At 39.4% G+C, this 14,793-nt stretch overlaps 1 protein-coding gene across 7 annotated transcripts in view; it reads left to right on the top strand.

The window, feature by feature from the left end:
- The window catches only part of CEP350 (centrosomal protein 350), a 125,534-nt gene that overhangs the window by 34,906 nt on the left and 75,835 nt on the right, over positions 1-14,793 (top strand). For 5 of the 7 annotated variants that reach the window (XM_059673421.1, XM_059673425.1, XM_059673418.1 and 2 more), the window contains exons 8-12: positions 647-760; positions 7,885-8,031; positions 9,243-9,892; positions 10,648-10,769; positions 12,605-13,665. In XM_059673421.1, the coding sequence (XP_059529404.1) occupies positions 647-760; positions 7,885-8,031; positions 9,243-9,892; positions 10,648-10,769; positions 12,605-13,665 (2,094 nt within the window). The remainder of the gene's footprint in view (positions 1-646; positions 761-7,884; positions 8,032-9,242; positions 9,893-10,647; positions 10,770-12,604; positions 13,666-14,793) is intronic. The other 2 variants (XM_059673423.1, XM_059673424.1) reach the window with 2 other exon arrangements.

Here is a 14,793-nt window from a genome sequence, read left to right as displayed (position 1 = left end):
CACACACACACACGAGCAAAAATAGGTTTATAGTTGTGAATATGTGAAACAGAGTTTTTCCTTTATTATTTATTTATTAATTCTTGTATTATTTATTTGTACTATGTAAAACTACTTTTGCCCATCCCTGTATATAGTCCCAGATTAGAATTGAAAAAATTAGTGAGTAGTAATTTGTATGTGAAATACCTTGACATATTTCACTAGCGTAACTATAAAGACATAATTTAGGAATATTAGGTATTTTATGAAGTTTTATTCTAGAAGTTCATTAATATCTCAGTTACATAGGAAGTTTTAAACGAAATCAGAATCTGAGCAAGTGCTTATCTCTTGAGATTCTATAAATGCTATGGAACCTGGGCTGGAAAGCATTACTGTTGAAGTTTCTTCCAGTTTGTGGAATCGAGTTACATTTCTCAAGTATTTGCTGAAAAAAATAAATACAAAGATTTGGAACCTAACGGTGGAGTAGTAGTAATCTTTAGACCTTTTTGTAAAAGGAGCTGGCATTGGTAGCTTATGGGTCATAGAAATAGCCTCAGTGAAGAATTATAAAGTTTATATTGATTTTTCATACTGGGGGAGGACAAGTAGGTGGGTTGAAATAATTGTAATATTTGCTGTAAATGTTTCTGATTTTCAGAAGACATCTCTATGAAAGAGAAACCTGCTGAAAAAAGTAAAGAGAAGAAAGTGGTCAAGCCAGTACGAAAAGTCCAAAAGGTAGCACAGTTTTCAAGTCCAGAATGTAAAACAGGTTAGTTTTCTCAATATCATGTACCTCCTAAAGTTAGATATTCCTGAAATGGCATCTACATGGAAATAAATGTTTGTTAACCAGATGTTCTCATTGTTTGGCACATATGAAAATGGAATACAGTTTACATATCACTAGAGGCCCAGTGCATGGATTCATGCACTGGTGGGATCCCTCGGCCTGGCTTGCGCCCTCTTGCAATCTGGGACCCCACCGGTGTACGATCGGGGCTGAGGAGGGACCATGGGAGGGCTCCAGGGCATGTCCGGCCGGTCTAGCCCAGTCCCGATTGGCTGGACCCCAGCAGCAAGCTAACCTACTGGCCGGAGTGTCTGCCCCCTGGTGGTCAGTGTGTGTCATAGCTGTCTGTCAAATGGTCGCTTAGGCTTTTATATAGATAGATAGATTATTTTGTGTAAGTGTCTTTAATTGGCATAGCATAACCTACATGTATTTAGAATGTATAGTTTGATAAGTTCTTATACACTAGTAAGTCTATACCCATGAAGCCACAGGTTTACCATGATACTAAACACATCTATCACCCCCCTCAAATTTTTTTCAGTCATTTTTTAATAAAAATTAATCAGATGAAAGGTAATGATTTGTATGCAGTAAACTTTTATATAGAAAGGGATTGCTTATGACTGTCACTAACAAATGTATGGCAGTCCATGCCTGTAGTGGTCAGGCTGGGCTCTGAGTTGATCAATACTGTGAAAAAGAGAATTCCCTAGTTCCATAGTGATCAACATTTTAGGCTCTATCCAGATTGCCCAGATTTTAAACTAGCTTTGATCCTAGTTTATTTTAGTGTCCTTCGTTTTTCCCATATGTAAAATGAGGAGGCAGTAGTACTTCTCATGGGGTCCTTGTCAGAACTAAAATAATATCTAAAAGGACTCACTGTAGTACCTGGCATATGTATGGTAAGCACTCAAATGTTAGGAATAAGTCCATTACTAATTATTATTATTTCGGATTATACTGAAAATGGCTATTTTAGTATATCATATTTATGTCAGTGAGTAATTTGGGCCAAGAGAGAGTGGAGAAAGTTGGGAGCTTGTCACTTTCAGCTTGGAGACATTTTGAATCAGTCATTCATACATTCATTCATTATGCATATATTTTTGAGCACTTGCTATATGTGAGGTATTGTGCTATACTAGCTTAGGCAGTACCGTTGTAAGCAAGATGCACATAGTCCCTGCTCTCCTGAAGCTTATAATCTTGTCAGGAAGACGGTAATACACAGTTAGAATAAAGTGTGATGAATGTATGATAGGGGGTGTGCAAGATCTATGGGAACAAAGAGCAGGAGTGATGGGGCACTGGATTTTGACCAGGCACTTGTATTTCTGGCCATAGACTAATTAATAGAGCGGCAAATAACATATTTTGTGACACCCATTGTTAACTTTAGCTGTCAGAAGAGAATGACCCTCACTGTATACAAATAAAAAAAAATTTATAGGAGCACGAATTATCTGAATGTAAACTAAACTAATTCTTAAAAAAACAAGGCACATGCCCTAGGTGGTTTGACTCAGTAGATAGAATGTCAGCCTGCAGACTGAAGGATCCTGGGTTTGATTCCAGTCAAGGGCACATGCCTGGGTTGTGGGCTTGATCCCCTGTAGTGGCCATACAAGAGGCAGCTGACCAATGATTCTCTCATCATTGACGTTTCTATCTATCTCCCTCTCCTTCCCTCTCTGAAATCAATAAAAAATAATAAGGCATGAGTTACTATGTAAGGCATGTTATTTTTCATGAGTTACTATGTAATACTGTTATCAGGGGCATAGTTTGAAATAAAACACTGGAACTGCTATAACTTTTGAACACTAATCTTGGATTGTATTTGTCCAGTTTTGTGGTAGGCTAATTCCTATGTGTGTACTGGGGCAGTGACTGAGACTGAGTCATTAAATGTGCAAAAGCTGTATTAATAGTTTATCTATAGTGAAAGTCCTCTTTTTCTACCAATGACTGCATGAGACTATTTCAGAAAGCCAGAATTCAGAAATAACCAATGAAGATATTCAGAAGCCAACATTTATAAATAACTACCAGTATATTTATGATTGCTTGCTTTTGATTCAGAAAAGTAAGCTGAAATTGAAGGGAGGTCTGTTCTCTCATTTTGCTTAAAAGCATAAAGTTTTTTATAACTAAATTGAGTAATAGACGTAAAATCTTTTAAATATTTTAGATTGACTGTTTAAGGTTAATAACAAGTTGCAAAAATATTTCTTTTATAAAATAAATAGCACACATTTATAATTCATAATAGATGTTTTCATTCAAATTATACTTGCATTTAAACTTTTAAATTAAAGCCCCATTTAAAGAAACTCTAAACAAATGTCTTTTATTATAAACTAGAGGCCTGGTGCACGAACTCGTACATGGGTGGGGTCCCTTGGGGTTGGCCTGCGGGGATCTGGCTGAAACTCTCAGTCCAATACCGCCTGTAACTCCTGCCAGCCTTTCCCACTCATCCCGGCCCCACTGTGCCTGCCTCTGGCTTGCACCCAGTCAGTCCCGATTGGGAGAGACTAATGTCACCGCAGTGGCTGTGAGCCCTACGCCTGGTGCCCATCCGGTGGGAGGTGAGGGGGGCAAGGACGCAATCGGCCCTCTAGGCGGGCAGTGGGATGCCCTTGCTAGCCCGGGATCCAGATCTGTCCTGCTGACTTTTGTGCCGGTTGTTGGGAGCCACCTGGTAGCTGCTTTTATATTGTTTCTTTCCTGTGGAGTGTCTAGGGAAGGAAAGTGGCCGAGTTGCCCGAGGCCAACTTCTAGGAGGCATTGCTGTCGGGATCGGGCCTGGCCTTTTCTCTGGAGATTGGACCTGGGAACTACTGAGGGAGTTAGTGGCTGCCGCCGAGCTGGTGGACCACTGGTATGGGTCGGTCAGCTGAGTGGCACTCCTGCTGTGGGAGCACACTGACCACCAGGGGGCAGCTCCTGCATTGAGCATCTGCCTTCTGGTGTTCAGTGCATGTCATAGCGATCAGTCATTCGGTTGTATGGTCGCTTAGGCTTTTATATATATACTAGGGGCCCGGTGCACGAAATTCGTGCACTGGGTGTGTGTGTGTGTGTGTGTGTGTGGGGTGTCCCTCAGCCCAGCCTGCCCCCTCTCACATACTGGGAGCCCTCAGGTGTTGACCCCCATCACCCTCCAATCGCAGGATCGGCCCTTTGCCCAGGCCTGACGCCTCTGGCTGAGGCGTCCGGCCCGGGCAGCGGGGACCTGCAGCTGCAGTGGCCCCACGATCGTGGGCTTCGCTTTAGGCCCAGGCAAGGGACCCCTAGCTCCTGGGACTGCCAGCTTCGACTGTGCCCAGTTCCAATCGCTGGCTCCACCCCTACTTCCTGCTATCACTGGCCAGGGCAGAAAAGGCGCCTGATTCTCGGATCATGGCTGGGGGGCAGGGCAAAGGGGGCCCCAGGGCCGCCTTTGCCCTGCCCCCCAGCTCTTAGCTCCCCCCTGGGTTTCCGATCACTGTCAGTGGCAGGGGGCTTCTTCCTGCTTTCCCTTTCGCCTCCCTGCATTGTGCCTACATATGCAAATTAACCGCCATCTTGTTGACAGTTAACTGCCAATCTTAGTTGGCAGTTAATTTGCATATAGCCCTGATTAGCCAATGAAAAGGGTAGCTCGTATGCCAATTACCATTTTTCTCTTTTATTAGTGTTGATAGAAGGCATGGCATCACAAAATGCTTGAAAAATAGAAGAAACCACAAAAAAACTACCCTTAGTTAAATAAAGTACTAGTATTATTTTGTGTACTTCCTTACAAAAGTTTTAAAATCATAATAATATGTGATTGTAGTCATTGCATATATAAAGTTTTATCTTTTTCTCTTAGAAGCTTTCTATAGAACATTTTTGTTATTTCTTTTTTTTATTGCTTAAAGTATTACAAAGGGTATTACATATGTCTCCTTTTTCCCCCCACCCTTGACAATCCCCTGGCCTCCCCTACCCTCCAGTGTCTTATGTCCATTGGTTATGCTTATATGCATGCATATAAGTCCTTCTGTTGATCTCTTACCTCCCCCTTCTGCCCCCCATCCTCCCCCATTTTTGTTATTTCTTATAGAAATTGTGATTTGAAATGGCCACATAGTACTCTATTTAGTAGAAATCTAGTTTAATTCACCATTCATCATTCTTCAGTATTTAGGTTAATTCTTATAATAATATAATGAACATTTTCATTTGTTTTTTCTTTCTTTTGTATTATTTCTATTAGATACCATGCTATTATTTGCATTATTTGATTAGATACCATGCTATTATTTGCATTATTTGAACAAGGTGAATGAGCAGTTTTGGGGCCCCTGACACATAATACTGTTTATTGTGTGTGTGTGTGTGTGTGTGTGTGTCTGTGTGTTGTATTTCTTTAAATATGTATTTATATTGATTTCAGAGAGGAAGGGAGAGGGAGAGACAGGTAGAAACATCAATGATGAGAGAGAATTATTTATTGGCTGCCTCCTACTCGCCCCACACTGGGGATCGAGCCCACAACCCGAGCATGTGCCCTTGACCAGAATCGAACCTGGGACCCTTCAGTGCCCAGGCTGATGCTCTATCCACTGAGCCAAACCAGCTAGGGCTATTGTGTGTTTTTTTAAAAGAAACTGTGTGTGTGTATACACACACACACACACACACACACACACACTAGAGGCCCGGTGCACAAAAATTTGTGTACTCGGGCCGGGAGGGGGGGAGTCCCTCAGCCCGGCCTGTGACCTCTTGCAGTCTGGGACCCCTCGGGGGATAACCACCTGCTGGCTTAGGCCTGCTCCCCGGGGGATTGGGCCTAAGCTGGCAATCAGACAGCCCTCGGGGGATGTCCACTTGCCAGCGGGGAGCAGACCTAAGCTGCAGTCGGACATCCTTAGCGCTGCTGAGGAGGCAAGAGAGGCTCCCACCACCACCGCTGTACTGGCAGCCATCAGCCTGGCTTGTGGCTGAGCAGAGCTCCCCCATGTGGGAGCACACTGACCACCAGAGGGCAGCTCCTGCATTGAGCATCTGCCCCCTGGTGGTCAGTGTGTGTCATAGTGACCAGTCATTCTCATTCTTTCTGCTGTTAGGGTCAGTTTGCATATTACCCTTTTACTATATAGGATAGAGGCCTGGTGCACGGGTGAGGGACGGCTGGTTTGTCCTGAAGGGTGTCCTGGATCAGGGTGGGGGTCCCACTTGGGTGCCTGGCCAGCCTGGGTGAGGGGTTGATGGCTGTTTGCAGCTGGTCACACCCCGTTCAGGGTGGGGGTCCCCACTGGGGTGCCTGGCCAGTCTGGGTGAGGGGCTGAGGGCCGTTTTCAGGCTGGCCGGCGACTTAAGCTCCCTGCCTCTCCATTTTTTTGTTTGTTTGTTTTTTAATTCTGGGGTTTATTTACCTTCTATAATTGAAACTTTATTGCCGCTCCATGTCCCAGGCCATGGCCTGCTGAAAGCAGGCATCTGGGGTTTGTTTAGCTTCTATAATTGCAACTTTGTTGCTTAAAGTGGAGCTCAGAGCCCGGCCACAGCAGGAGGAAGCTTGACTTCCTCCATCACTGGAGCAAGCAAGCCTCCTGTTTGCTTCAGCTGCGTGGCTGCTGGCCGCCTTCTTGGTAGGGTTAATTTGCATATCCTGCTGATTAGCCAATGGGAAGCATAGCGGAGGTATGGTCAATTACCATGTTTGTCTATTATTAGATTTTATATATATACATTTTATATCCACTTATATTTCAACAAGCAATGCATAACTAGAATGATTTTATTATAATTCAACCAACAATAACTATGAATGTAAAAATCATTTTTCTAATTAGGTTTAAAGGACTATTTTATTATTTTTATTCCATTTCTTTCTTTTTTTTAATTGATTTTTTTACAGAGAGGAAGGGAGAGGGATAGAGAGAGTTAGAAACATCGATCAGCTGCCTCCTGCACACCTCCTATTGGGGATGTGCCCGCAACCAAGGTACATGCCCTTGACCGGAATCGAACCTGGGACCTTTCAGTCTGCAGGCCAACGCTCTATCCACAGAGCCAAACCGGTTAGGGCTTATTCCATTTCTTATATTACTTTGTATTTAAATATATATCTCATGCTTATTTTTTATGGTTTCTATTTTATAAACAGTCTCATATCATTTGTTGTTTTTAAGTTACTGTCTATTTTGAGATGATGGTCTAATTTTAATTTTTTTACAACCTGACAATAGTAAATGAAAAGATTTTCTCCTGGTAAACAGCTGTATTTACTGGAACATTCTTTTATTTTCATAAACTTTTACAATTGGGATAATTGAAAATGTTGATAGTATTTGTTTAATGTCATTATTTTACGCATTAAAATGTAGTGTGTAGTTTTGGTATATATCTGTGAAATTTAAAGTGAAATTCCCTGTAATACCATCACCTCCAAAGGTATTCACAGTTAACTGTTATATGTTATATATTTACTCAAATTTTTTTCTGTGCTTAGATTAAGTTCAGCAAATATACATTTTACTGTGTGCCAGATACTGTGCTAGTGTGGATAACCAAACACTTTTATAGTTAAGGAATATTTTTGTTCTGTGGAAAAATTGTTGGATTCAGTGACCTAGTTTTTGAGGTTTCAGTTATCATTAATATTTTGTACTTAACTGTGTGTGGGTACATCAAGATTTAAACTTCATTGATTTTGGAGACTTAGGGTTAAAATTAAAGGAGATTATAAATCTTTTGACTTTGGCATAAGGTAAGCATTAAGAATATTAGGAAACCTGTATGATTGAGTAGATATACTTTTTACAGCTAAAATTTAAATTTTATTTTTTTTAATTTTTTTATTTTTTAAAATATATTTTATTGATTTTTCACAGAGAGGAAGGGAGAGAGATAGAGAGAGTTAGAAACATCGATGAGAGAGAAACATCGATCAGCTGCCTCTTGCACATCCCCCACCGGGGATGTGCCTGCAACCCAGGTACATGCCCTTGACCGGAATCGAACCCGGGACCTCTCAGTCCGCAGGCTGACGCTCTATCCACTGAGCCAAACCGGTTTCGGCTAAAATTTAAATTTTAAATTCAATGCTTATATTTTAGGTAGCAGTCATCTGATAAGTACATCTTCTTGGCGAGATGGACAAAAATTAGTAAAGAAGATTCTAGGACCTGCACCCAAAATGGAGCAAAAAGAGCGAAGGACAGTATCAAGTGACAGAAGTGGAAGAGAAAGAACTACTAAATCTGGTAAGTAATCTATTACATTACCTCAATAATTAAAATTTGCTTATGTAAGTACTTAAAGAGGGTGAAAATACTCTTTTGGTAATGCTCTATGACTTTGCTTTATATGTAAAATTGTGAATGTAGCTCAAAAAAGAAGACATTCTATTGGGCTTATCTATGGATAACTTCTGCACACAGCAGTTATGGTGATCTCTACTAAGAATTTTGTTTATGTTATATTTATTATATTGTGAATATCAAAGCATCATTTAAGCAAATATTAATAGACTTTTAGGAACCTTAGGAGAATCAAAACCAATTTCTCTGATCCCTATGTACACAAACACATGCATACATTAAAAAGGTTCAGTTTTTTTATTTGGCAGATTAGGAAATAAGCCATGAGAGAGAATTGGGTATATAGGCAGTGGGTAGCAAAATTTGAATAGGATCCACAACTCCTTAGTTTGACCCTTGATTCCATTACTTTTCTCTTTTTGAAATTGTTTTTGAACGCTATTTGCAGTAACTAGCTACTTTTTCATGAACCCTAAGTTTGGAAAATGAAATATTTATACCCATAGGCCAGCTTTCCTTTTCAGCAGCAAAATCTGCCTTAATTTGAGCTTATGGAATGGATTCAGTAAGAAATGCAATTGCAGGTATAATTTGGTATATAGAAGTTAATATATACTTTGTATTTGCTTCTCTTCACTTTAATTTAGCTTATAAATAAACTCACATGCATTCTTAGCCTAAAAGTAAGCCACATCAACAAATATCTAGATGATAACATGATTGTTTTTCTATATATTTAATTTTTTCTGTCACTCTTTGGAGAGTTGTGTCGGTGTAATATTGTTGGTTTTTGTAAGTCAGACGTTTGGGAGTTTGGGAGGGAGAGTAACATTAAATAAGCACATGAGAGAGAAATAATAATTTTCCATTAATAGTTAAATATTCACATCAATATCTGTTCTTATTTCAGAAATATTAAAATATGCATTTTTTCTAATGCCAAGGAAGCATAATGTTTCAGAATATAGAAATTCTCCTACTGCTAAAAAAAAAAAAAAAAGATGATTTTGTTTCCTTCTATAACATTCTTTAGAAGACTTTATACAATATTTAAATTAGAGTTTAAGATAAAGGGAAATTTTCTCACTGAGTGCAATACATTTTAGGAAAGAATACAGAGTTTTAATATATCACTAACAGTTCATCCTTTGCAGGAAGTCATATTGGAAGAGCAGAATCTGATCCCAGGTTGAATATTTCACATAGACATCTTCCACGAAACTCAGAACGTTCAAGAAGTAGAGCTCGGTCTGAAAATAATACAAAGAAATTAGCTCGATCTCTTCCAGATAATAAACAGGAGGAAAGTACTGCCTTAAATAAAGACTTTTTACCTGTTGAAATTCGTGGAATTCTTGATGACCTACAGCTGGATTCTGCGACAAGGCAAGAGGCAGGAGATTTACAAAATCAGAAGTCATCAGCACCAGTACAAGCTTGGAGGAGTCACAGCCCAATAAAAAGAAAACCTGACAAAATAACAGCTAATGAAGATCCCCCTGTTATTTCTAAAAAGCGCCACTATGACACAGATGAGGTACGACAGTACATTGTTAAACAGCAGGAGGAAAGGAAGAGGAAGCAAAATGAAGAGAAGAAGGCTCAAAAGGAGGCCACTGAGCAGAAGAACAAACGATTGCAGGAGCTCTACCGGAAGCAGAAAGAAGCCTTTACTAAAGTAAAAAATGTGCCTCCTTCTGAGCCATCAGCAACTAGGCGTCTGCAGGAAACTTACTCCAAATTGCTACTAGAAAAGACCTTGCTTGAAGAGCCGACTCATCAACATACTATGCAGGAAATACAGGTAATAGTAGTGGCAGAAATACAAAGGGAAGCAACTTATGGTTAGGAAAAGTTTATTTGCTATACTATTTAAAAATTACCAACCATTCCTTTATGGTCAGGCAAAATTTGTAATGATGGCCTTTCATGAAATTTATTGTATATGAAGAGTTATTTGATAAATATGATTGAACATAAGTTCTCAATTAGAGAGATTTACTATTTCTCTGTTACCAATCTGTTCATCTCATCATCCATTGCTAGTTTTCATTGTATTACTGAGCACATGAAGTTAGATTATGATAATGAAAAGCCTAGTTTTGTGATCTGTGCTGAAATTAGAGAATATTCTAGTTCATTGTAGTAATTTTATGAGTATTGTTAATGTTTTTAAAAATAGTAAGTAACATTAAGTGTGTACCATTTTAAAGGTTTTTACAGACTTTAGTAAATTTTCACAAGTCTGAGCAGATGTAGATAATACTAGTATTTTTACTTATCTGGTGAAAAACTGAGGTTTAGAAAGAGTATAATATCCTCTAAATTATGCAGTTAATATTAGGTTCCCTTGTTGGATTTCAGGTATAAATTTGTTATTAATTGTAATGGCTGTTTTTAAAACAAACTAAGTTTAAATGGGTTTTATTTGACAGGGAAAAAAGCCCCTACATTTCATGATTTTTATAAAAGTGAAATGATTTAATATTTGTCCCATGTATTCCCTGAATATATCTTTGTGATTGGAGTCAGATGCATTTGATGTCCTTTTTCTACTAGACCAGACCAGGGTATCAGCCATCTGGAGAATCTGACAAAGAAAACAAAGTGCAGGAACGTCCCCCAAGTGCATCTTCCAGCAGTGACATGTCCCTGTCAGAACCACCACAGCCTCTTGCAAGGTAAAAAGGAGAGAATGTAAGATGATCAAGGGTCTGTCTGTCTTCCCATAAAATTTAGTATAGTGGTCTATGCTCAGTTAATATTGTTGATTGACCTATGTGAGCAAGAGCCTCTCCTGCCTCTGCTGCAGGTGGATAGTAAGGAGCGAGGGGTCCCGGGCTGCAAGATCCCTAGACTGCGAGAGGGATGTCTGACTGCCGGCTTAGGCGTGATCCCTAGTGGGGGTTGGGCCTAACCCGGCAGGCGGACATCCCCCAAGAGATCCTGGACTGCGAGAGGGTGCAGGCCAGGCTGAGGGCCCCCCACCCCATGCACGAATGTCATGCGCCGGGCCTCTAGTTGATATACATAAAAGCCCAGCGACTGGAATGGCGGAACGACCAGAACGACTGGTGGCTATGACGCGCACTACGGCAGCCAACTAACCTGATCCGGGGCCCTGATCAGCCACCCCCCTGGCTGGCCCTCCCCTGCCCCCGATTGGCCCCCAACACCCACCCGTGGTCCCTCCCCCCAGCCGGCCCTGCTCCTGATTGGCCCCCAAAACCCTGATCGGTGGCCCCGCCCCCTTGCCATGCCGGCCTGATGGGCCCCCATCGGGGTGGGCCAGCCAGACCCTACCCATGCACAAATTCGTGCACTGGGCCTCTAGTCATTTGATAGTGTAGGGTTAGCTGTGCCTCCCAGCTTTCTGTCACCTTCAGTTTTGATAAACATATTCATGTCATCATCCCAAAATAATGGATAATTCCAAGGGAAAAAAATTTCATGTTATTTTGTCTAAGAATCTTCTTAATAGTTAACATCAGCCTTCAATATATCTATAGTATCCCTTAATATACAGGGTGTCCATAGTCTGGAAACAGGTGAATTAAATAATGTTGCCTAGGACATCTTTATTCTGTTATTAGACTTTATGGACACCTTTCATTGTATCATATATATATGACTGATTCTCATAGTTTTACATTGGTACTCACTGTTTTTATGTTCATTATTTTTTTAAGAACTAGATTGTAGTAATCTCCTTATTTCTTTAGTATATATGATGTTAAACATAAATGTTTGTCATTAACTATTAATTAGAATAATATATATCATGTCTATGTTAATATTTATCAATCTTTTTTTTGTTTTATAGTCTGCTTTAAGTTTTTAAAAATTCTTTATTGTTTAAAGCATTACATATGTGTCCTTTTTCCCCCCATTGAGCTCTCCCCGGTACCCCAAACCACCAGCACATGCCCTCACCCCCTAGTGTCTGTGTCCATTGGTTATGCTTATATGCATGTATACAAGTCCTTTGGTTGATCTCTTACCCTCCCCCCACCCTCTCCTGCTTTTCCTCTGAAGTTTGACAGTCTGTTCGAAGCTTCTCTAATATTTATCAATGTTAGCATTCTCTTTTATGTAGCATTATTTTTAAAGGGAAGGGTAGAGCCAGTGTTGTAAAGAATTTTGTCCACAGAGTCTTAAAGGTAAGAATGCCTTCTCTTTAATGAATAGTCCAAAATATTTTAGTTGAAGAAAGCAGTTTGCAAAACAGTATGTATGTATGATAAAATTATATTTTTGTGAAATTAACACCAAAACATTACATACATGTAGAAAAACATTTGGGAAGATATAATTCTAAGTGAAATATTAATAGTGCCTCTTTGTCATTGTTTAGCTATGAGTGATCTTTATCTTTTTTGTCCTCTTCACCTGTCCTTTTTTTCTGCAGTGAGTGTACATTACACCTATAATCAGAAAAAAACAAAACTTAAAAAAAACCCTTTAGCTTAGTTATGAGTTGCTGTGCTAACGAACATATTGTGACTTTCATTTGCAGAAGGGACTTGACAGAACCTACATGGATGCCGCCTGATAGATTGAGCCCACGTGTCCATCATTCTCAACCACAGCCTCTTGTTGGAACAGCTGGAAATTTACTCTCCCATCTCTTGAGTCTAGAGCATGCAGGATTTTTGCATAAGGATTTGGAATCTATTTTACCAACCAGGAAGAACCATAATACTGCTTCAGGGCCATTAACTTTTACACCTCAACCGTATCTGACCTCACCAGCTGCTCATCAAGATGCCTTGTTAAAACCTAGTGCCAGCCAATATAAGAGTAAACTAGATCGTATTGAAGCCCTGAAAGCAACAGCTGCTTCTTTGTCCAGCAGGATTGAAAATGAAGCCAAGAAATTAGCTGGGGCTAACATTAATTATGGGTCAGTGTGGAACACTGAGTATGATGTGCAACAAACACCCCAAGAAGATGGACCTTGGACAAAGGTTATAAGTCCACCTGTGAAAGAGGATACTGAAGATGTTTTCGCTGCCAGAATTCAAAAGATGCTAGGAACCTGTGTATCTCATGCAACTTTTGATGATGAGCTTCCTGGTGTAGGCAACCTTAGTGAATTTAAAAAGCTTCCTGAGGTGATAAGACCTCATAGTGCCATATCAAGCTTCAGAATGAGATCCCCTGCTCCCAAACCAGAAGGGCTGCTGGCACAGTTGTGTAAGAAGCAGACTGACTCTTCTAGCTCTGATCTGCAGCCTTGTTCTCAATTCAAAGCCAAAACGTCTCTTGGTTCCAGCACAGACTCAGTCAGTGAAGGGCCTCTTCTTAGTGAGGGGAGTCTCTCTGAAGAAGAGGGAGGCCGAGATGGACGGCCCTCTTTGAAGATAGCAGAAATCTTAAAGGAAAAGGAATTTTGTGCTGGAGAAAGAAATGCTTATGAACCCATCAAACAGTTTCAGAAGGAAGCTGAAAAATTCTTACCACTTTTGGGTCACATAGGTGGTACACAAAGCAAAGAACCATGGGAAGAATTGGCAAAGGGAAGTCCACGTAGTGTCATTAATATTTTTACAAAATCATATCAGTCATATGGGAAAGGTGAGAAAAATAAGTAAGCTTTGTAATATTTGTATATTATTTTAATTTTTTCATAATTCTATAAAGATAATACTTAAGTACAAATTTTAATTGTTAATGAGGGTAATGGAAACATTGTCTAAATCAAAATTATCTGCCAACTTCAATTAGAGTATTGTAATTTAATCTTTAAATTTTTAGTTTTTAATGTCATAAAACACTCATTGATTGGTAATTATAGAAATTTTGGTCTAATTTAGAGAAACTCATAGATGATGATCAAGATTGATATGTATACTAGGTTTTCTGTGACCATAGATATGTAATTTATATAGTAAGTCTATTTCTTAATACAGTGACTTGTGAATTATTGGTAATATAGTGGTCAGGAATTAAGAGGGGCAACTATAGTAACATTTCTGATAATGAAAACAAATCTATTACTGTTCATCAACACTAATTTTAAAAACAGACTTTGAAGAGTAATGTAGCTCCATAGTTAGTTCCTGAAACAATAACTTCTAAAGGGCCCTTCTTGGCCTGAGATTCTGCAACACAATTTTTCTATGATGGACTCAGTTCCTTCAAGCCCTTTCTTTGTTCTTACTGCCATAGGTGGATTCAACTGTCTTAGGTTTAACCTTAGAATTTCAGGTTGGAGAGTGAGGCTGAGCCTTAAGTCAGCTATTGATACTGTGGTTTTTTAATTTGCATTCTACACAGTGTACAACTTATTTGACAAATGGAGTGATTTCATCTGTTCATCTTATGCTTAATTGGGTTTTCCCTGAATTCATATTTAGCTACTTTGTTATGATCTTACGTAGATTTATATAGACTATTGATCTTTTTGGTTTAATACATTTCTGTAGATGGTAATTTTAAAGTTCTTTGGATTTTAAAGTTCTTTTGAAGAAAGTAAAGTGTTTTTAAAGCAATCTTATTTTTTAAATAAGAAATTTGGGTTCCTAAATCCTTCTATTAGATTTTCATTAAGATTTTATAATTACACTGAAATACTTACAGTTGAAATAATATGTTATCTGGGATTTGGTTCAAAGTACTCTGTAAGGGGAATGGGAGATGGGGAGAATAGGAAATTTAATTGAAACTAGATTGATCATGTATTGATAATTGTTAAAGTTGGGT

Source organism: Myotis daubentonii, chromosome 18, assembly GCF_963259705.1.
Source record: "Myotis daubentonii chromosome 18, mMyoDau2.1, whole genome shotgun sequence".
NCBI classification, from domain to species: domain Eukaryota; kingdom Metazoa; phylum Chordata; class Mammalia; order Chiroptera; family Vespertilionidae; genus Myotis; species Myotis daubentonii.
This window is presented reverse-complemented; position numbering and strand designations above follow the sequence as displayed.